At 49.3% G+C, this 23,188-nt stretch overlaps 1 protein-coding gene across 1 annotated transcript in view; it reads right to left on the bottom strand.

The window, feature by feature from the left end:
• The window catches only part of CLSTN2 (calsyntenin 2), a 1,726,577-nt gene that overhangs the window by 363,576 nt on the left and 1,339,813 nt on the right, over window positions 1–23,188 (bottom strand). Inside the window, exons 7-8 of the mRNA XM_069727627.1 lie at window positions 22,414–22,662; window positions 3,914–4,035 (exon numbers count right to left, since the gene is read on the bottom strand). Coding sequence (XP_069583728.1) covers window positions 3,914–4,035; window positions 22,414–22,662 — 371 coding nt within the window. The remainder of the gene's footprint in view (window positions 1–3,913; window positions 4,036–22,413; window positions 22,663–23,188) is intronic.

Below are 23,188 nucleotides of genomic sequence, written 5' to 3'. Positions count from 1 at the left end.
ATCAGGAGATAGTCTCTTTTCTCATTATCCCTGAGGATATGAATGAGGTACTTCTGGGAATGACTTGGCTGTGCCTCCATTTTCCCCAGATTGATTTGGTGGCGGGGAGCATACAGAAATGGGGCAGTTTCTGTAAGAGTCTATGTCCTAAGGTCCAGGTGCACCAGGGCGAGATCTATGTACTATCTGATTTTCAGCCGGCGGGTCTCTCTTGGGCACATATCTGTAAGCGGGGTGGCCTCTTCTGTCCTAAAAAATCCACTGTATGGTTGGAGCAAAAGAGTTTTGGCCGATGAGAAAATGCACATCCATGCCTTCCAGCTTCTGGCGACTTTCAAGCATGGCAAACGTCACCGGGGTGTAATGTGTAAGGCATAAGGATTATCCCGCTGTATGGAATAGATCCCAAGCCTTATGTGCCTCTGCGATCTCCCATTCAGGTTCAGCCGCTGCGGGTGCTGCTGAACATAGATGTCGGTTCCAGTGTCTTGCTCAGGCTCGTGCTGTCCGTTTGGTTACTGCTGGCTCTCCAGCCAAGCCTATGGTAGTAATCGATAGTCAGCGGCGACCTGACACTGGAGCATAAGCCAAGAAATCACCTTACTGAGCATGCCCATGATGTGTCATCTTCCTATTGGAGGTCAGTTGTCTCCGGCTCTGGTGATGTGGCAGCTCCGGATTGGCCCTCGGGTGATGTCACAGCAGGCTGGGCGTGAGTGTTTGGGGTGGAGCTTTGGGTTTAAAAGGCTTCCAATGGAGCCTGCAGGCCCACTACTATCTTTTTTGTGCGGCTATGTGAGTGAAGACCTTACTGCTCTGTCTGCAAGTGTCATAAGTCTAAAACGAAAACTAGAGAACCTCGCGATCAAAAAGTCCAAAATTCCATAGAAAGAACTATATGAATAAACTAACAGCATGAAGATCAAACAAATAAGGTCCAAATAATCCTATCTCCAGCTGGAAAGGTAAAGTGCGGTCAGACGGATCCCCTGGGCCACCACTGAAACATCCCTCACAGGTAATAGTGCGCATTTCAATATTTTAACATTTCAGCATTTACCTCAGCACTTTTTTGCACTTTACCTTTCCGGCTGGAGATAGGATTATTTGGTCCTTATTTGTCTGATCTCCATGCTGTTAGTTTATTCGTTACAGGCTGGATGAATTTATTTTCCTGGATATTCTGTATATCTATATAGGTCCGTCATGTAGGCCTATAATTGTTGTGGTGGTTTCATGTTTCAGTTTTTTTCAGATATTATTTATTCTGTAATTGGATTTACTGTGATTACTGGCCCATCTGTGGTTCCGCCTACCCTTTAGCGTTTTTTTATGCTTCCTTTGTATGTTATTCACAGATGCTGTAAACATTTCCTGCACGATGTATTCATCAATAAAATTTATAATCTTTCTATGGAATTTTGGACTTTTTGATCGTGAGGTTCTCTAGTTTTCGTTTTTGTCTGTTTAATTGACGATCTGTCCTTATTGGGTCCATATATATATTTTTGGTTAGCTACTATTCCTAATTTTTTGTATTCCTACACTCTATACCTAACCAATGTTTTTCATTAGTTACTAAGTGTCGTATGTCTGTCTAGCTTTGGGACTGTACACATAGGCAGTCAGCTAGCATCAGTGGGGGCATTTAGCCATTTGGCTTAGCATCTCTTACCTACATGTGTATGGTTAACACAGTAGAGTTTCACAGCAAGCTCAACCCTAGCCGGAGTATTATGCTGAGCATCTGTTTTGCTTCTGTGTGTGATTGACTGAGCTCAGTTGCAGAGCATCTGTTTGTTTCTGTTTGCAACTGACACAGCTCAGTTGCAAGCTTCTGTTTCATTTCTGTGTGCGATTGACACAGCTTAGTTGCAGAGCATCTGTTTCATTTCTGTGTGCGATTGACACAGCTCTGTTGCAGAGCATTTGTTTTGTTTCTGTCTGCGAGTTCAGTTCACATGCTTGTCCTGTGACGTTTAACAGGACAGAGCACTTGGTACTCATTTGTTATGTTTCTTCCTGTGGAGTAACAGAGTTTGGAACTCAGCGTCCTGTTCACACTGAGTGGTGTTAACCCAGTGTGTAGAAGTAATCGCTCGCCGTGCGTTCCATCATTGTTCATTAGCAGCAGTTTTTCATCTCTGCATGGTGGACCCCGTGTTGCGATTGTGCTTTAATATTTATTTTATTTAGCACAATCCGCCAACCCTAACACATAGCTACTGAGAAACACTAATAAGGAAACATACATACAAAAAACCACTAAATAAATACCACAAAAAATTTATCTAAAATGCTCCATAAAAAAAAACAGGCCAAAAAAATCTGTATTAAATATAGGTAAAAAAAGATACAAAAACAGTTTGTTGCAGCTGCTGAATAGTAATATTGCAGTACTAACCGTTCTCCCACTTAAAATATCAGCCATCAATATCAGCAATCCACACCCTATAGAGCTCTAGCTACAGTGTACCCCAATATGATACAGTTTTAGCGTAACCCTCTTAATAGCGCCAGAACTTAGTTTACATTAATTACATCATAGAGTCTACTCTGGATCCTTGTACTTATGTCGATATTTGCCTCTTAATATGCTCAGATGATACATGTATTATCTTGGTAATTGGTGCATGGAGACATGTATGGAAGTAGTCAGCATGAATTTGTCTCTTAACCTAACATCTGTCCTGGCAATTGTCTTTGACTAGCTCCAAAATGGTGCAAGCACTTTTATGTTGCTCCAAGATCTATAAATACAATATATGGAATCACTTCAACAATGGAGATTTCTTAGGTGAGAGTCACACAACCGTAATTTTTCTCATCCGAGAAAATTGTTCCAATTATGTTAATCACACTCTGATCAGAGTGCGATCAGAGTGTGATCTGATTTTCTAAGATAAGGAGAAGATGAAAAAATTTATCTCTATTTTGTCAATTTGTGACAATTGGGCTACACTCAAATGCCATTCGAGTGTAATCAGATTTTTTCCATGAACTCATTGACATGCATGGTTGAATGTGATTTGATTTCCGGATGCAAATCATGCATGTTGTGATATTTTCTGTAGACAGACTCTGTCTGAGGAAAAAATTGGACATGTTCATGTTGAATCACACTTGAACCTAAAATACGGTCGTCTGCATCTGGTCTTAGATGGTTTTTTTCATTATCTATGATAGGGTTCATCATTAGAGTTGTTGTTATTTTTTCTCTTAATTTTTCACTATTATCTCTCTTACAATACAAGGGCAATTCTTGCCTGCACAATATTTCTCTATGTTGGTATAAAATGACTACATTATACTGTATAAAACAAGTCCAATTAAAATTAATGTGGTGTCTTTTGGATCCATCAATTCACAAAACATGTCAGAAACATCAAGACGCAAACTGACAAATGAAAAGGTTAAAATACTAGATTTGACTTTTAAATATATTAATGGATATAATGAAAAGTGGTTCATCATCTCCCTAGGAATTAGCATCACTATAAAAAGGTACACAGCATATTTTACAGCAAACACATCTGAATTATTTACAACACCCTCTGAAGTGAAGCAATAGAAGCACTCACGCTATGTTCAATTTGCAGAACATTTCTAAATACGAGTGGCACCATAACAAATGATATATTGATCAGCGAGGGTTGCAGTCAATAAAATGTGGCAATACAGTCATCAAATGCTGCACAACAAATAGCGAACATAGTCTCCATGGTTTATGTGTGACTTCTAAAAGAACCACCTGTCAGTTCCCTTCTGAAAGACGTGCCAAGTGACCTCTCCATTAGCAAAGGTTGTACAAAGCTGTAGGAGACATAGTTACATCCATTCCTACAGCAAGGCTGGGAAACTGCACAAAATGATCCTGAAATGCGGAAGATTGAAGGAAAATAAAGACTACTACCTGATCTAGCTTCCAATGAAACTCAGCAGGTCGGAAAGTGTCAGCCTGGTCGAAATCACGGCGTAACAGGAAGACAAGACGGCAGTTGTGCACATACAATGCATAGTGATGGCGGTTCATTTCTGAAAGAGAAGAACGCAGGTAACCAAAGTGTAACATTGTACATGCTTATTGAAGGCTACAGGTGGGACATGTATTCTTAGAATTTAGGAATGTTTTAGTGGTTCCCTCGCCAGTCTCTGTTTACCAGGCCGTACTGATATTACTGCTGCAGTAAGTCCCCAATGTCATGTAACGCTCATAATTGCCGGGGCCTAGTAATCAAAGAACATTAAGTGATCATCACAGAACAGATGACGAGGAGTAACGAATGTGAGTATTCTGCCAATTTGTGAATTTCATGCATGCTACAGTGTATTGGTGTAAAAAGACTCATATGAAGCCATGATTCTGTCAGTTTGTAACCTAATTTTATAGCTTTCATCTGTCCTACTCCTGAGTGTCTGAGGTTTTACAAGTGAACTGGGTGAGGAGTCAATCTACTTGCACATCCTCTACTTTAGTGAGTATTCTGCATCAGTTGTATACTGTACTTCCAGTCTTGGTATGTATTCTGTATCCATGGAGATCCATATATCTGCATTAGAACTATATAAACAAGAAGTAATGTCATAAAATTCTAAGGTTTATTATTCAGTACTTTACAGTCATTGCGAAACCCCTAAAGTACATTAATGACAACGTAAACTCCCTATTAGAATGTTTTTGGCGCAGACCCAGGTAAACTATTTGCAGATGTTGCACTTGGTGAGGTTTGAACCCAAGACATTAAGCTGCAATGTAACCATGCTATGCACCAAGCTACAGCATTTCTTAAGTTTTTAACAGTGTATTTTTCTGTTAGGCTGTGTGCAGGTGAAGAGTTTTTAATGCTGCACTAAAAACAAAGTGTCTCGGGTATTCAGAGCAGAGAAGAGCCAGAAGACCTCATTGTCTGATTTCTCCTACTCCTGCACTGTTTAGAAGCACTTCACCTTCATATTAATTGGTGCAGGTTTCTTTTAGCAGTTCAGGAGTTAATCTGCTCAGTTGAGAGCTCCTGAAAGCTTTCCTGCATTAAGACTCAGCAGTTCACTGCTAGCCACTCCTCTCTCCCATATAATCCTGGCTAGCACTCATTGTCAGAGTAGATTATGCTGCATGGTTAGGAGATGGTGGTTTGTTGTTGTTTGAGAAGGCGTTTGGTGGATTTAACTGTGACTATTGCTAGGTTTTGGTTGTGTGCTAATTCCCCTTCTTCTACTTTGGTTTTACCCCATCCTCCACTCCCCAGTGTTTACCTTTGTATATTTGTATGATTGGCATTTTCCTTTATCACTGTTTGTATTACCTTGCTAGTCTAGTGTATTAGGCTATATGCACATGTTGCAGATTTGACTGTGGAATTTTCTGGCAGATTCTGCATTTCTTGGCAGAAAACGCAGGTCAGTATCTGCGCCTTTTTTGGGTATGTGCACATGTTGCAGATTTTTGTGCGGATTTCATGCGTTTTCACCCCTGCAGATTTCTATTATAGAATGGGTGCAGAAATGCAGTAGATCTGCAAAAAGAATTGACATGGTCCGTTTTTGAAACTGCTGCGTTTCCCGTGCAGATTTTTCTGCACCATTAGCACAGCATTTTTTTTTTGCCATTGATTTATATTGTACTGTAAATCATTTGCGGTTCTGCAGCCTTTCTAAGCGGAAAAAAAGCTGCAGATCTGCAGGAAATCCGCAACGTATGCACATACCCTTATGGTGCACTACTACTCCCCTCTTCCCTAGATTGGGGAAAGGTACAGACTGAGGGCGGATTAAGGGCATGTGCACACGTTGTGGATTTGGCCCTGCGGATCTGCAGCAGTTTTCCATGCTCTGTACAATACCATGTAAACCTATGGAAACCCAAATCCACAGTGCACATGCTGCGACATATTCAGCGCAGAAACGCAGCGGTTTATTTTCCGCAGCATGTCAATTCTTTGTGCGGATTCTACAGCATTTTACACCTATTCCTTAATAAGAATTCACAGGTGTAAAAAAGCAGGCAAAATACACACACAAACTGCACAAAATCCTGCAGAATCCGCGCTGAAAAATCCGCACAAACCCTAAGGAGATAAGGCAAGGTGCATGGCCGCGGCATCTTCACCATCAGAAGTAATCCGTAGAACAGGGCAAGCTAGGCACCCTGTAGCATTAGGGCCAGTAAACGAACCCCTGGTCCTGGGACACCCGACAACAGAGTCGTGACACACAACGTTTTACATTTCTAACAAAGTGGATGGAATTTATATGCATCCCATGGCAACTATTCTTTTATGTTTACTTAACATAAACTGACCTGTGATGCCTGTTTCGTGTCTGCAACATGTCAATTTCTCTTACGTGTACGCTGATATTTTTGTCCAGATTTTTTACCATAGACTTGCAATAGAGGTAAAAAATTCAAATGCATTTTTTGTGCATTTCCATGGCAGAAACATATAAAAAATGCACTTCATCCACACACGACTGTATCAATAATGTTTGGTCAAAACCTATTACCAGGAAGTATCAAATACAAAGCCGCTTTATTGAAAACATGACATACTAATATAATCGAAAAAAATGCAATTTTAAAAATTTTATAAAAAAAGCAGACTCACAAAACAATACAAAATGCCTCCAAGATGATTTAATTTTTGGGTGCAGAAATCATACAGATAATCTGCAACATCAAAAACTCACCAAAACTCATTGTGGGAATGTACTGTAGACTTACAGAACTGGCAAAAAAAAAATGAAATGAAATTGATTGCAAAAGTTCACATATTGGGATATGTATTAAGCAAAATTCATCAGAATTCTAAATCAAACTGCACAGTAAAGATTGGCGCACAGCTCCAAATCATGACCAGTTTTGGGTCATATGGGCGGAGTTTTCAGGTGTTTGATTCACCCTTTCCTTACCCGCTGGCTGCATGCTGGCCGCAATATTGGATTGAAGTTCATTCTCTGTCCTCCGTAGTACACACCTGCACAAGGTAATCTTGCTTTGCGCAGGCGTCTACTACGGAGGACAGAGAATGAACTTCAATCCAATATTGCGGCCAGCATGCAGCCAGCGGGTAAGGAAAGGGTGAATCAAACACCTGAAAACTCCGCCCATATGACCCAAAACCAGTCCCGCCAAATTCAGGTGACAGGTTCCCTTTAACTATCATGGACGTGTATAAAAATAATTCTCAAAAAATCAGATAAAGATACCGAAAAAACTACATGAAGGACATCTAAAACAGTTTCTAGAAATAGAAAACTGCAGCTCAGTTACTGTGCCAGGATATTTTGTGTATACGTTATGCTATTGTTTCTCATTGTCGCGGCCCCTGAGATCTGTAGTCAAGGATCAAACTGTAGCATAGGGTTTTTAGTAAATTACCCATGTGCTGCATCTGTTAATTGATCTGTATATATGCATTCTTGGAGACGAGCTTTAATCCAGTGCACTCTGGTATAATAGCAGCTGTTATAAACTGACTGTGAGAACATCAGAGCGTTCTGCTATGCGGAAGCTCAGATGATCACATTATTTCTACTGGGTGGTTTGTAGGAACCTTACTATATTTTGTGAGTGCACAACGCCACACACTTTCAGGACTGGATATATCATTAAATAAATCTTGCATAAAGTCAAATAATGAAAATTAAATTCATTATGTGAAATCTGTCATTCTGCAAGAAAAATATTGCAACTTCGCAAACTTTTCAGAACATTGAAAACAATGTCAATAAGATGGTATAGGCATCAACTGAGCCTGAAATGATAGAGCTATTTTTTTCTAATCTGAATATAAGCTTTTTGTTTAAATGGTTATAGATTTAAAAACATAGCAGCTTACTTGCAGAAACAGCACCACCCAAAGGTCTTGAGTAGTATTGCAAACCAAATCATTTTTCTAACCTCATAAATGTCTTTACAGTTTCTAGTCACCAGTAGTGTTGAGCCAGGGCCGCCATCAGGGCATTACAGCCGTGACTGGCGTATGGGGCCCGGTGAGCAGAGGGGGCCCGCATCGGGCCCCGTCTCATCTGCTCCCCGGGCCCCCCCCTGCAGGCGCTGCAGCACACTATTGACATGTGGGCCGGCGCCTGCACATCAATAGTTAACAGCCGCCAGTCAGTCGGAGGCTGGCAGCTGAATAGGACCGCAGTGCGCACTCGCCGGCGTCTGACGTCATTGTGCGTCTGTGTGGAGCCTGGAGGGATCTTCGCCCGGCGCAGGAGCACGGCCAGGTAAGAACTCGTGTTTTTTTTTTTTTCTTTCAGAGCGGCGATTTTGGGAGGCCCGAGGGGCAGGATGCTGGACACACAGTGGGGCAGAATACTGGACACACAGTGGGGCAGAATGCTGGACACACAGTGGGGCAGAATGCTGGACACACAGTGGGGCAGAATACTGGACGCACAGTGGGGCAGAATGCTGGCCACACAGTGGGGCAGAATGCTGGACACAAAGTGGGGCAGAATACTGGACGCACAGTGGGGCAGAATGCTGGCCACACAGTGGGGCAGAATGCTGGACACACAGTGGGGCAGAATGCTGGACACACAGTGGGGCAGAATGCTGGACACACAGTGGGGCAGAATGCTGGACACACAGTGGGGCAGAATGCTGGACACACAGTGGGGCAGAATGCTGGACGCACAGTGGGGCAGAATGCTGGACACACAGTGGGGCAGAATGCTGGACGCACAGTGGGGCAGAATGCTGGACGCACAGTGGGGCAGAATGCTGGAAGCACAGTGGGGCAGAATGCTGGACGCACAGTGGGGTAGGATGCTGGACGCACAGTGGGGCAGAATGCTGGACGCACAGTGGGGCAGAATGCTGGACGCACAGTGGGGCAGAATGCTGGACACACAGTGGGGCAGAATGCTGGACACAAAGTGGGGCAGAATACTGGACGCACAGTGGGGCAGAATGCTGGACACACAGTGGGGCAGAATGCTGGACACACAGTGGGGCAGAATGCTGGACACAGTGACAGGGGCAGAATGCTGGACACAGGGGCAGACTGAGACCCGGGGGCAGAATGCTGGACGCACAGTGGGGCAGAATGCTGGACGCACAGTGGGGCAGAATGCTGGACGCACAGTGGGGCAGAATGCTGGACGCACAGTGGGGCAGAATGCTGGACGCACAGTGGGGCAGAATGCTGGACGCACAGTGGGGCAGAATGCTGGACGCACAGTGGGGCAGAATGCTGGACGCACAGTGGGGCAGAATTCTGGACGCACAGTGGGGCAGAATGCTGGACGCACAGTGGGGCAGAATGCTGGACGCACAGTGGGGCAGAATGCTGGACGCACAGTGGGGCAGAATGCTGGACGCACAGTGGGGCAGAATGCTGGACGCACAGTGGGGCAGAATGCTGGACGCACAGTGGGGCAGAATGCTGGACGCACAGTGGGGCAGAATGCTGGACGCACAGTGGGGCAGAATGCTGGACGCACAGTGGGGCAGAATGCTGGACGCACAGTGGGGCAGAATGCTGGACGCACAGTGGGGCAGAATGCTGGACGCACAGTGGGGCAGAATGCTGGACGCACAGTGGGGCAGAATGCTGGACGCACAGTGGGGCAGAATGCTGGACACACAGTGGGGCAGGGGCAGAATGCTGGACGCACAGTGGGGCAGAATGCTGGACTCACAGTGGGGCAGAATGCTGGACACACAGTGGGGCAGAATGCTGGACACACAGTGGGGCAGAATGCTGGACACACAGTGGGGCAGGGGCAGAATGCTGGACGCACAGTGGGGCAGAATGCTGGAGGCACAGTGGGGCAGAATGCTGGACTCACAGTGGGGCAGAATGCTGGACGCACAGTGGGGCAGAATGCTGGACGCACAGTGGGGCAGAATGCTGGACGCACAGTGGGGCAGAATGCTGGACGCACAGTGGGGCAGAATGCTGGACGCACAGTGGGGCAGAATGCTGGACGCACAGTGGGGCAGAATGCTGGACTCACAGTGGGGCAGAATGCTGGACGCACAGTGGGGCAGAATGCTGGACGCACAGTGAGGCAGAATGCTGGACACACAGTGGGGCAGAATGCTGGACACAGTGACAGGGGCAGAATGCTGGACACAGGGGCAGACTGTGAGACCCGGGGGCAGAATGCTGGACGCACAGTGGGGCAGAATGCTGGACGCACAGTGGGGCAGAATGCTGGACGCACAGTGGGGCAGAATGCTGGACTCACAGTGGGGCAGAATGCTGGACGCACAGTGGGGCAGAATGCTGGACGCACAGTGGGGCAGAATGCTGGACGCACAGTGGGGCAGAATGCTGGACGCACAGTGGGGCAGAATGCTGGACGCACAGTGGGGCAGAATGCTGGACACACAGTGGGGCAGAATGCTGGACACACAGTGGGGCAGAATGCTGGACACACAGTGGGGCAGAATGCTGGACACAGTGACTGGGGCAGAATGCTGGACACAGGGGCAGACTGTGAGACCCGGGGGCAGAATGCTGGACGCACAGTGGGGCAGAATGCTGGACGCACAGTGGGGCAGAATGCTGGACACACAGTGGGGCAGAATGCTGGACGCACAGTGGGGCAGAATGCTGGACGCACAGTGGGGCAGAATGCTGGACGCACAGTGGGGCAGAATGCTGGACGCACAGTGGGGCAGAATGCTGGACACACAGTGGGGCAGGGGCAGAATGCTGTACGCACAGTGGGGCAGAATGCTGGACGCACAGTGGGGCAGAATGCTGGACGCACAGTGGGGCAGAATGCTGGACACACAGTGGGGCAGAATGCTGGACGCACAGTGGGGCAGAATGCTGGACGCACAGTGGGGCAGAATGCTGGACGCACAGTGGGGCAGAATGCTGGACGCACAGTGGGGCAGAATGCTGGACACACAGTGGGGCAGGGGCAGAATGCTGGACGCACAGTGGGGCAGAATGCTGGACGCACAGTGGGGCAGAATGCTGGACGCACAGTGGGGCAGAATGCTGGACTCACAGTGGGGCAGAATGCTGGACACACAGTGGGGCAGAATGCTGGACACACAGTGGGGCAGAATGCTGGACACACAGTGGGGCAGAATGCTGGACACACAGTGGGGCAGAATGCTGGACACACAGTGGGGCAGAATGCTGGACTCACAGTGGGGCAGAATGCTGGACGCACAGTGGGGCAGAATGCTGGACGCACAGTGGGGCAGAATGCTGGACGCACAGTGGGGCAGAATGCTGGACACACAGTGGGGCAGAATGCTGGACACACAGTGGGGCAGAATGCTGGACACACAGTGGGGCAGAATGCTGGACACAGTGACAGGGGCAGAATGCTGGACACAGGGGCAGACTGTGAGACCCGGGGGCAGAATGCTGGACGCACAGTGGGGCAGAATGCTGGACGCACAGTGGGGCAGAATGCTGGACGCACAGTGGGGCAGAATGCTGGACGCACAGTGGGGCAGAATGCTGGACGCACAGTGGGGCAGAATGCTGGACGCACAGTGTGGCAGAATGCTGGACACACAGTGGGGCAGGGGCAGAATGCTGGACGCACAGTGGGGCAGAATTCTGGACGCACAGTGGGGCAGAATGCTGGACACACAGTGGGGCAGGGGCAGAATGCTGGACGCACAGTGGGGCAGAATGCTGGACGCACAGTGGGGCAGAATGCTGGACACACAGTGGGGCAGGGGCAGAATGCTGGACGCACAGTGGGGCAGAATGCTGGACGCACAGTGGGGCAGAATGCTGGACGCACAGTGGGGCAGAATGCTGGACTCACAGTGGGGCAGAATGCTGGACACACAGTGGGGCAGAATGCTGGACACACAGTGGGGCAGAATGCTGGACACACAGTGGGGCAGAATGCTGGACTCACAGTGGGGCAGAATGCTGGACGCACAGTGGGGCAGAATGCTGGACGCACAGTGGGGCAGAATGCTGGACGCACAGTGGGGCAGAATGCTGGACGCACAGTGGGGCAGAATGCTGGACGCACAGTGGGGCAGAATGCTGGACCCACAGTGAGGCAGAATGCTGGACGCACAGTGGGGCAGAATGCTGGACTCACAGTGGGGCAGAATGCTGGACGCACAGTGGGGCAGAATGCTGGACACACAGTGAGGCAGAATGCTGGACACACAGTGGGGCAGAATGCTGGACACACAGTGGGGCAGAATGCTGGACGCACAGTGGGGCAGAATGCTGGACACACAGTGGGGCAGAATGCTGGACACAAAGTGGGGCAGAATACTGGACGCACAGTGGGGCAGAATGCTGGACACACAGTGGGGCAGAATGCTGGACACACAGTGGGGCAGAATGCTGGACACAGTGACAGGGGCAGAATGCTGGACACAGGGGCAGACTGTGAGACCCGGGGGCAGAATGCTGGACGCACAGTGGGGCAGAATGCTGGACACACAGTGGGGCAGGGGCAGAATGCTGGACGCACAGTGGGGCAGAATTCTGGACGCACAGTGGGGCAGAATGCTGGACACACAGTGGGGCAGGGGCAGAATGCTGGACGCACAGTGGGGCAGAATGCTGGACGCACAGTGGGGCAGAATGCTGGACACACAGTGGGGCAGGGGCAGAATGCTGGACGCACAGTGGGGCAGAATGCTGGACGCACAGTGGGGCAGAATGCTGGACGCACAGTGGGGCAGAATGCTGGACGCACAGTGGGGCAGAATGCTGGACTCACAGTGGGGCAGAATGCTGGACACACAGTGGGGCAGAATGCTGGACACACAGTGGGGCAGAATGCTGGACTCACAGTGGGGCAGAATGCTGGACACACAGTGGGGCAGAATGCTGGACGCACAGTGGGGCAGAATGCTGGACACACAGTGGGGCAGAATGCTGGACACAAAGTGGGGCAGAATACTGGACGCACAGTGGGGCAGAATGCTGGACACACAGTGGGGCAGAATGCTGGACACACAGTGGGGCAGAATGCTGGACACAGTGACAGGGGCAGAATGCTGGACACAGGGGCAGACTGTGAGACCCGGGGGCAGAATGCTGGACGCACAGTGGGGCAGAATGCTGGACGCACAGTGGGGCAGAATGCTGGACGCACAGTGGGGCAGAATGCTGGACGCACAGTGGGGCAGAATGCTGGACGCACAGTGGGGCAGAATGCTGGACGCACAGTGGGGCAGAATGCTGGACGCACAGTGGGGCAGAATGCTGGACGCACAGTGGGGCAGAATGCTGGACGCACAGTGGGGCAGAATTCTGGACGCACAGTGGGGCAGAATGCTGGACGCACAGTGGGGCAGAATGCTGGACGCACAGTGGGGCAGAATGCTGGACGCACAGTGGGGCAGAATGCTGGACGCACAGTGGGGCAGAATGCTGGACGCACAGTGGGGCAGAATGCTGGACGCACAGTGGGGCAGAATGCTGGACGCACAGTGGGGCAGAATGCTGGACGCACAGTGGGGCAGAATGCTGGACGCACAGTGGGGCAGAATGCTGGACGCACAGTGGGGCAGAATGCTGGACGCACAGTGGGGCAGAATGCTGGACGCACAGTGGGGCAGAATGCTGGACGCACAGTGGGGCAGAATGCTGGACGCACAGTGGGGCAGAATGCTGGACGCACAGTGGGGCAGAATGCTGGACACACAGTGGGGCAGGGGCAGAATGCTGGACGCACAGTGGGGCAGAATGCTGGACTCACAGTGGGGCAGAATGCTGGACACACAGTGGGGCAGAATGCTGGACACACAGTGGGGCAGAATGCTGGACACACAGTGGCGCAGGGGCAGAATGCTGGACGCACAGTGGGGCAGAATGCTGGAGGCACAGTGGGGCAGAATGCTGGACTCACAGTGGGGCAGAATGCTGGACGCACAGTGGGGCAGAATGCTGGACGCACAGTGGGGCAGAATGCTGGACGCACAGTGGGGCAGAATGCTGGACGCACAGTGGGGCAGAATGCTGGACGCACAGTGGGGCAGAATGCTGGACGCACAGTGGGGCAGAATGCTGGACTCACAGTGGGGCAGAATGCTGGACGCACAGTGGGGCAGAATGCTGGACGCACAGTGAGGCAGAATGCTGGACACACAGTGGGGCAGAATGCTGGACACAGTGACAGGGGCAGAATGCTGGACACAGGGGCAGACTGTGAGACCCGGGGGCAGAATGCTGGACGCACAGTGGGGCAGAATGCTGGACGCACAGTGGGGCAGAATGCTGGACGCACAGTGGGGCAGAATGCTGGACTCACAGTGGGGCAGAATGCTGGACGCACAGTGGGGCAGAATGCTGGACGCACAGTGGGGCAGAATGCTGGACGCACAGTGGGGCAGAATGCTGGACGCACAGTGGGGCAGAATGCTGGACGCACAGTGGGGCAGAATGCTGGACGCACAGTGGGGCAGAATGCTGGACACACAGTGGGGCAGAATGCTGGACACACAGTGGGGCAGAATGCTGGACACACAGTGGGGCAGAATGCTGGACACAGTGACAGGGGCAGAATGCTGGACACAGGGGCAGACTGTGAGACCCGGGGGCAGAATGCTGGACGCACAGTGGGGCAGAATGCTGGACGCACAGTGGGGCAGAATGCTGGACGCACAGTGGGGCAGAATGCTGGACGCACAGTGGGGCAGAATGCTGGACGCACAGTGGGGCAGAATGCTGGACGCACAGTGGGGCAGAATGCTGGACGCACAGTGGGGCAGAATGCTGGACGCACAGTGGGGCAGAATGCTGGACACACAGTGGGGCAGGGGCAGAATGCTGGACGCACAGTGGGGCAGAATTCTGGACGCACAGTGGGGCAGAATGCTGGACACACAGTGGGGCAGGGGCAGAATGCTGGACGCACAGTGGGGCAGAATGCTGGACGCACAGTGGGGCAGAATGCTGGACGCACAGTGGGGCAGAATGCTGGACACACAGTGGGGCAGAATGCTGGACGCACAGTGGGGCAGAATGCTGGACGCACAGTGGGGCAGAATGCTGGACGCACAGTGGGGCAGAATGCTGGACGCACAGTGGGGCAGAATGCTGGACGCACAGTGGGGCAGAATGCTGGACACACAGTGGGGCAGGGGCAGAATGCTGGACGCACAGTGGGGCAGAATGCTGGACGCACAGTGGGGCAGAATGCTGGACGCACAGTGGGGCAGAATGCTGGACGCACAGTGGGGCAGAATGCTGGACGCACAGTGGGGCAGAATGCTGGACGCACAGTGGGGCAGAATGCTGGACGCACAGTGGGGCAGAATGCTGGACGCACAGTGGGGCAGAATGCTGGACACACAGTGGGGCAGGGGCAGAATGCTGGACGCACAGTGGGGCAGAATGCTGGACGCACAGTGGGGCAGAATGCTGGACGCACAGTGGGGCAGAATGCTGGACGCACAGTGGGGCAGAATGCTGGACTCACAGTGGGGCAGAATGCTGGACACACAGTGGGGCAGAATGCTGGACACACAGTGGGGCAGAATGCTGGACACACAGTGGGGCAGAATGCTGGACTCACAGTGGGGCAGAATGCTGGACGCACAGTGGGGCAGAATGCTGGACGCACAGTGGGGCAGAATGCTGGACGCACAGTGGGGCAGAATGCTGGACGCACAGTGGGGCAGAATGCTGGACGCACAGTGGGGCAGAATGCTGGACACACAGTGGGGCAGAATGCTGGACACAGTGACAGGGGCAGAATGCTGGACACAGGGGCAGACTGTGAGACCCGGGGGCAGAATGCTGGACGCACAGTGGGGCAGAATGCTGGACGCACAGTGGGGCAGAATGCTGGACGCACAGTGGGGCAGAATGCTGGACGCACAGTGGGGCAGAATGCTGGACGCACAGTGGGGCAGAATGCTGGACGCACAGTGGGGCAGAATGCTGGACGCACAGTGGGGCAGAATGCTGGACGCACAGTGGGGCAGAATGCTGGACACACAGTGGGGCAGGGGCAGAATGCTGGACGCACAGTGGGGCAGAATTCTGGACGCACAGTGGGGCAGAATGCTGGACACACAGTGGGGCAGGGGCAGAATGCTGGACGCACAGTGGGGCAGAATGCTGGACGCACAGTGGGGCAGAATGCTGGACGCACAGTGGGGCAGAATGCTGGACGCACAGTGGGGCAGAATGCTGGACGCACAGTGGGGCAGAATGCTGGACGCACAGTGGGGCAGAATGCTGGACGCACAGTGGGGCAGAATGCTGGACGCACAGTGGGGCAGAATGCTGGACGCACAGTGGGGCAGAATGCTGGACGCACAGTGGGGCAGAATGCTGGACACACAGTGGGGCAGGGGCAGAATGCTGGACGCACAGTGGGGCAGAATGCTGGACGCACAGTGGGGCAGAATGCTGGACGCACAGTGGGGCAGAATGCTGGACTCACAGTGGGGCAGAATGCTGGACACACAGTGGGGCAGAATGCTGGACACACAGTGGGGCAGAATGCTGGACACACAGTGGGGCAGAATGCTGGACTCACAGTGGGGCAGAATGCTGGACGCACAGTGGGGCAGAATGCTGGACGCACAGTGGGGCAGAATGCTGGACGCACAGTGGGGCAGAATGCTGGACGCACAGTGGGGCAGAATGCTGGACCCACAGTGGGGCAGAATGCTGGACCCACAGTGAGGCAGAATGCTGGACGCACAGTGGGGCAGAATGCTGGACGCACAGTGGGGCAGAATGCTGGACGCACAGTGGGGCAGAATGCTGGACACACAGTGAGGCAGAATGCTGGACACACAGTGGGGCAGAATGCTGGACACACAGTGGGGCAGAATGCTGGACACAGTGACAGGGGCAGAATGCTGGACACAGGGGCAGACTGTGAGACCCGGGGGCAGAATGCTGGACATTGGGGCAGAATGCTGGACTCAGTGACAGGGACAGAATGCTGGACACAGTGACAGGGGCAGAATGTTGGACACAGTGACAGGGACAGAATGCTGGACACAGTGACAGGGGCAGAATGCTGGACACAGTGACAGGGACAGAATGCTGGACACAGTGACAGGGGCAGAATGCTGGACACAGTGACAGGGGCAGAATGCTGGACACAGGGGCAGAATGCTGGACACAGGGGCAGAATGCTGGACACAGGGGCAGAATGCTGGACACTGGGGCAGAATGCTGGACACTGGGGCAGAATGCTGGACACTGGGGCAGAATGCTGGACACTGGGGCAGAATGCTGGACACTGGGGCAGAATGCTGGACACTGGGGCAGAATGGAGACACGGGGCATGATTGGAGACACGGGGCAGGATGAAAGACATGGGGGCATGAGTGGAGACAGATGGGGGAGGACTGGAGACAGATGGGGCAGAATGGAGACACAGGGGGCATAATTGGAGACGAGTGGCAGGATTGCAGACACGGGGGCATGGTTGGAGACATGGGGCATGATTGGAGACACTGGGGGCAGAATTGGAGACAGATCGTGCAGGATCATGGGGCAGGATGGATATGATGGAGACAGATAGGGCCGGATGGAGAGATCACATGGGGCGATCATATGGGGCAGGATTGGGAGATCATATGGGGCAGAATGGATACTCATGAGGGCAGGATGGGAGAACATATGGCTGACGCCAGGAATGAGACACACGGTGGCCAGGATGGGGAATATTATTACCATAGGGGCTAATTTAGGGATATTATTACTGCAGTGATGAATTTATTTTATTTTTTGAGTAAACTGTTTTAAATGAGGGGGCGGTCCTGTTACTGTATAGAGTGATACTATGTTGCCTCTTTTTCTTCATGTGGTGTAATGTAGAAGTTGTGAATAATTAAGTAATGTATTCTACAAGCGGAGCTCGAGATAACTGTTATTTCCTGCAGAGACGAGCCCTGGCTGGATGAAATGATGGCGGTCTGTGCTGGATGAAAGATGAAGGACTTCACCTAGAGACGTCACTGGTGAGTCAGTGTGTTACCTATACACTGACACTATACACTGTATACTATATACAGAGCTCCTGTGTATAATTTCACTAGTGATCACTATATTATCTGTACACAGACACTGCATACTAAGTACAGATCTCCTGTGTATAATGGCACTTATGGTGATAGTATGGTGCTTTTTTTAATTACTGATCAGAATTTATTATTGGTCATTTTAAAAATTGAAAAATAAATAAAAATATACCTAAATTGTATTGCATATTTTAACAAATATTTAATAGGTTACAGCAGAGTAGGGCCCGGCCAAAAGTGTCTACCGTGTTATGGTGGCAGCTTAAAAAATCTTTTGGCCAAAACAAAAGCTGCCGGCTATGTATTTGATCTGGTGATGGGAACTGTCAATATGTGATAGGTGAGAAGTGGAGTTTTTCCAAGAGAGAGTGGTGGGACTGTGGACAGTTCGAAGGGTGGAGCGTGGAGACGGGGCTGGGGTGGAGCCTGGGCGGAGTCTCAAGGGGGCCCTGAAAATTTTGCCAGTATGGGGCCCCGAAATTTCTAGTGGCAGCCCTGTGTTGAGTGATACCTTCGGATATCTTGAAATATCGGATCGGATTGGACTGATACCCAAAAAATATCGGGTATCGCCGATACCGATACCGGAAACCAATGCAAGTCTATGGGAAAACAATATAGGAATGAAAATAAGCCCTTTCTTTCCTTTGCACATCCAGTTCTGGAGGGGGGAAGAGTGTGGGCAGTGCGTGGGTGGAGACTGCATGTCTGTGTGTGCGGGCGGGGTCTGTGCGGGACTGTGGGGGGTCTGTACGGGCCACTCGGGGGTCTGTGCGGGCTTCTGGGGGTCTGTGTGGAACTGCCGGGGGTCTGTACGAGCCTCTTGGGGGTCTGTGCGGGCCTGCCAGGGGTGTGTGCGGGCCTGCCGGGGGTCTGTGCGGGCCTGCCGGGGGTCTGTGCGTGCCTGCTGGGGGTCTGTGCGGGTCTGCCGGGGGTCTGTCCGGGCCTCTTGGGGGTTGTGTGAGTGTGCAGGCATCGTCCGATGGGACTACAAGTCCCATCGGCCTATGCCTGCTACAATGACAGTGATTGACACATTAGCCAATGATGGGACAGTAGTAGTCCCATCATCCGGCTAATGTGTTGAATGTAAAAAAAAAAAAAAACAGAAACATACATACTACATACAAACTACATACATACTACATACATACTACATACATACTACATACATACTGCATACATACTACATACATACTACATACATACTACATACACACTACATACACACTACATACACACTACATAATACATACATGCAACATACATGCAACATACATGCAACATACATGCAACATGCATGCAACATACATACTTACATACTTACATACTACTTACATACAACATACATACTTACATACAACCTACATACTTACATACAACATACATACATACACCATACTACATATGTACTACATACGTACTACATACGTACTACATACATAGTACATGCAATACATTGATACATTACATACAATACATACATGTAGACATACAGTACATATAACATAGATTACATACTCACCGTATGTCTGTAGTATGTCTGTAGTATGTCAGTATGCAGTGTGTATGCAGTATGTATGCAGTATGTGTGTAGTATGTATGTAGTATGTATGTATGTATGTAGTATGTATGCACTATGTCTGTAGTATGCTGTATGTATTTTGTATGTATGTTGCACGTATGTATGTATTAGGTATGTAGTATGTATGTAGTATGATTCAAAGATTCAAGATTCAAAGAAGCTTTATTGGCAGGACCAAATACACATCAGTTTTGCCAAAGCAAGTGTATAGAGGCAATAGGGATAGGGACTGTGGGGATGTTGGGTAGGAGCTGTGGGGGAGGTGGATGGGGCAGATCCAGGTTGGGGGCTATAATCCATGGCATAGGGGACACAGTATGTTGTATGTATTTTGTATGTATGTTGCATGTTTGTATATAGTATGCATGTAGTATGTATTTAGTATGTATGTTGTATGTATGTATGTATGTAATATGTATGTATGTAGTATGTATGTAGTATGTACATATGTAGTATGTACATATGTAGTATGTACGTATGTCGTATGTACGTATGTCGCATGTACGTATGTCGCATGTACGTATGTCGCATGTACGTATGTCGCATGTACGTATGTCGCATGTACGTATGTCGCATGTACGTATGTCTTATGTACGTAAGTCATACGTACGTATGTCGTACGTACGTATGTCGTACGTACGTATGTCGTACGTACGTATGTCATATGTACGTATGTCGTACATATGCATGTCGTACGTACGTATGTCGTACGTACGTATGTAGTATGTACGTATGTAGTATGTACGTTTGTATTTTGTTTTTTTTATATTCAACACATTAGCCGGATGATGGGATTACTACTGTCCCATAATTGGCTAATGTCATTAATGTGTCAATCACTGTCATTGTAGCAGGCATAGCCCGATGGGACTTGTAGTCCCATCGGACGATGACTGCACACACGCACAGACCCCCGGCAGACCCGTACAGACCCCTGGCAGGCCCGCACAGACCCCCCACGGTCACGCACAGACCCCACCTGCACACACAGACAAGCAGTCTCTGCCCATGCCCCGCCCACACTCCATTATAGTGCATCATTGCACTATGGAAACTTCCGATTCCGGTATCTGATATTGTAAAAGTATCAGAACTCAGTATCAGAACTCCGATACAGCGAATAAGGACTGATACCCGATATTTGCAGTATCAGAATGCTCAACACTAGTCACCAGGTATTGTGACCCATACTTAGGCTAGGTGCAGACGTCTGTGTATTCTCTCATCCGAGAGAATTGGGTCTATTATGCAAATACTCTGACCAGAGTGTCATCATAGCATGATTATAGTGCGATCTGATTCTTATGTGGAGTAGAGAAAAAAATGTCTCCATCTTCTCCATTCTGTCAGTCCGTGGAAATCAGACTGCACTCAGATGTTATCCTAATGCAGTCGGATGATTTCTACGGACTCACTGAATTGCATGGCTGAGTATGATCTGAATGATGGATCAATGGCATGGAGAAAAAAAATCTGACCTTTTGACGTGTGCACAGCCCCATTGAATAACATTAACCCGCGTTCAATACGATGCTTTGTTGGATCGCACAGTGACTGAAAAATATGGCCATGGGCACGAACCTTTAGGATAGGCAACCAATATGAGATTGAATGGATCAGCAATGTGCACCTCCATTCCTGTAGTGGTCATTGCTGTGTACTGCAGATACCCCCACAACATAATTTTAATTACCTATCTTATGGATAGGTCATCAATATCTCGTGACTAGACAATTCTTTAAGTATTATCCAGACATCCTTCAGTCTCATAAATGTTCTAACCAAGATTTTCACTGGTAGCACACGTGCCCATTGAAGTCTAAGGTGTAATTCACAACTTAGACGGTGTGTCTGCAAAAATCCCAGCTATTATGTAATTACAGTCATAGAATGGTTATACAGGGTGGACTATTTATATCGCTAGACCTAAGTAAAATAGGAATGGTTGGCGATATCAACTTCCTGTTGTGGCACATTAGTATATGGGAGGGGGAAACCTTTCACTACACCACATTATGTCAGGGTGTCAGGTCCGAGCATTCCTACATGAACAGTTTCCTGGAAAGTAGATTGGTCATCATGGGCCAGTTCAATGGCCACCAAGGTCTCCCGATCTGACCCTCTTAGACTTATCTTTGGGGTCATCTAAAGGCAATTGTCTATGCCGTGAAGATACGAGATGTGCAGCATCAATAATCTTTATTTTTATATAGCACTAACATATTCTGCAGCGCTTTACAGTTTGCACACATTATCATCGCTGTCCCCGTTGGGGCTCACAATCTAAATTCCCTATCAGTATGTCTTTGGAATGTGGGAGGGAACCGGAGTACCCGGAGGAAACCCACGGAAACACGGAGAGAACATACAAACTCTTTGCAGATGTTGTCCTTGGTGGGGTTTGAATTCAGGACTCCAGTGCTGCAAGGCTGCTGTGCTAACCACTGAGCCACCGTGCTACCCAAACAACTAATAATGGAAGCCTGTGCTAGCATTTCTTCTGCAATGTTGCTATCAGTGTGTCAAGAGTGGGAGAAGAGGGTTGCATTGACAATCCGACACAAAGGGCAGCACTTTGAACACATTTCAAAAGTGGTCATAAACTTGTAAATAACTCATGAAAGAGTAAAAAGGCCGACTTCAAAATGGCCGCCATGTTCACCAACCATCTTGAAAAGCCCCCCCTCCCATATACTAATGTGCCACAAACAGGAAGTTGATATCACCAACCATTCCTATTTTATTTAGGTGTATTCACATAAATAGCCCACCCTGTATAATGTTAGGTTGGTATATGATTTTATAATAAATCATGAATTTTCTTTCTTAGTATGAAGGAGAGCATCCTGCCATAATGGTGTACAACTATTGTTACCTGTTTTGTCGGAATTGCATAGTATTGTTTCCTTTTCTGCTCTCAGTCCAGGGCTAGGACCATGCTTCATCCACATTGTGATAGTAAATTGGTCAGTTAGATTTTTTGGTACTATAGCATCTGGAATTTTCACTCCTTGTTTGCCATCAAATTTGAAGATCATGCCACTGTTGTCCATAGGCAGGCCAGCTGTCCAGTTGGTGGCAGCAGTAGGAGTAGGGAGTAAGTCAATGGCGCCAGAAGAGGGTCCTAAATATAAAAAAGAAAAGGAAAAAAAAATGACATACTTAGAATAGAGTATTGATCTCTAAAAGAAAACAATTATGATAATAAAAATATTAGGCAATATTTATTTGGCACCATCATCTTCTGCAGTGCACAACTGTTATAGTGTGTGTCCACTACTCAGAGAAACCCGTATCAATTCTTATGTTTCATCCCAGCAAAATAATATTATTATTATATTATCTTATTATGCATTTTTATAGCGCCATTTATTCCATGGCACTTTACATGTGAAAAGGGGGCAAATATAGACAAATACATTAAACATGAGCAAAACACAAGGCAAACAGGTAAATAAGGAGGGAGGACCCTGCCCGCGAGGGCTCACAGTACTTACACAGTGTTAGGGCTAGAGGAACGCAGCAAATAATGAGACAGATAGAGTATGGTGCGTTCGCAGCCCGGGGTCCACCGTGCAGAGATGGAACCTGCTGCCAAGTAATGACGGACTATATGGCGGTACTCATAAGTATACACACGTGGGTTAAAC

Source organism: Ranitomeya imitator, chromosome 5 (genome assembly GCF_032444005.1).
Source record: "Ranitomeya imitator isolate aRanImi1 chromosome 5, aRanImi1.pri, whole genome shotgun sequence".
NCBI classification, from domain to species: Eukaryota; Metazoa; Chordata; class Amphibia; order Anura; family Dendrobatidae; genus Ranitomeya; species Ranitomeya imitator.
Note: the sequence above shows the minus strand (reverse complement) of the source record. Positions and strands in the feature narration are given on the sequence as shown.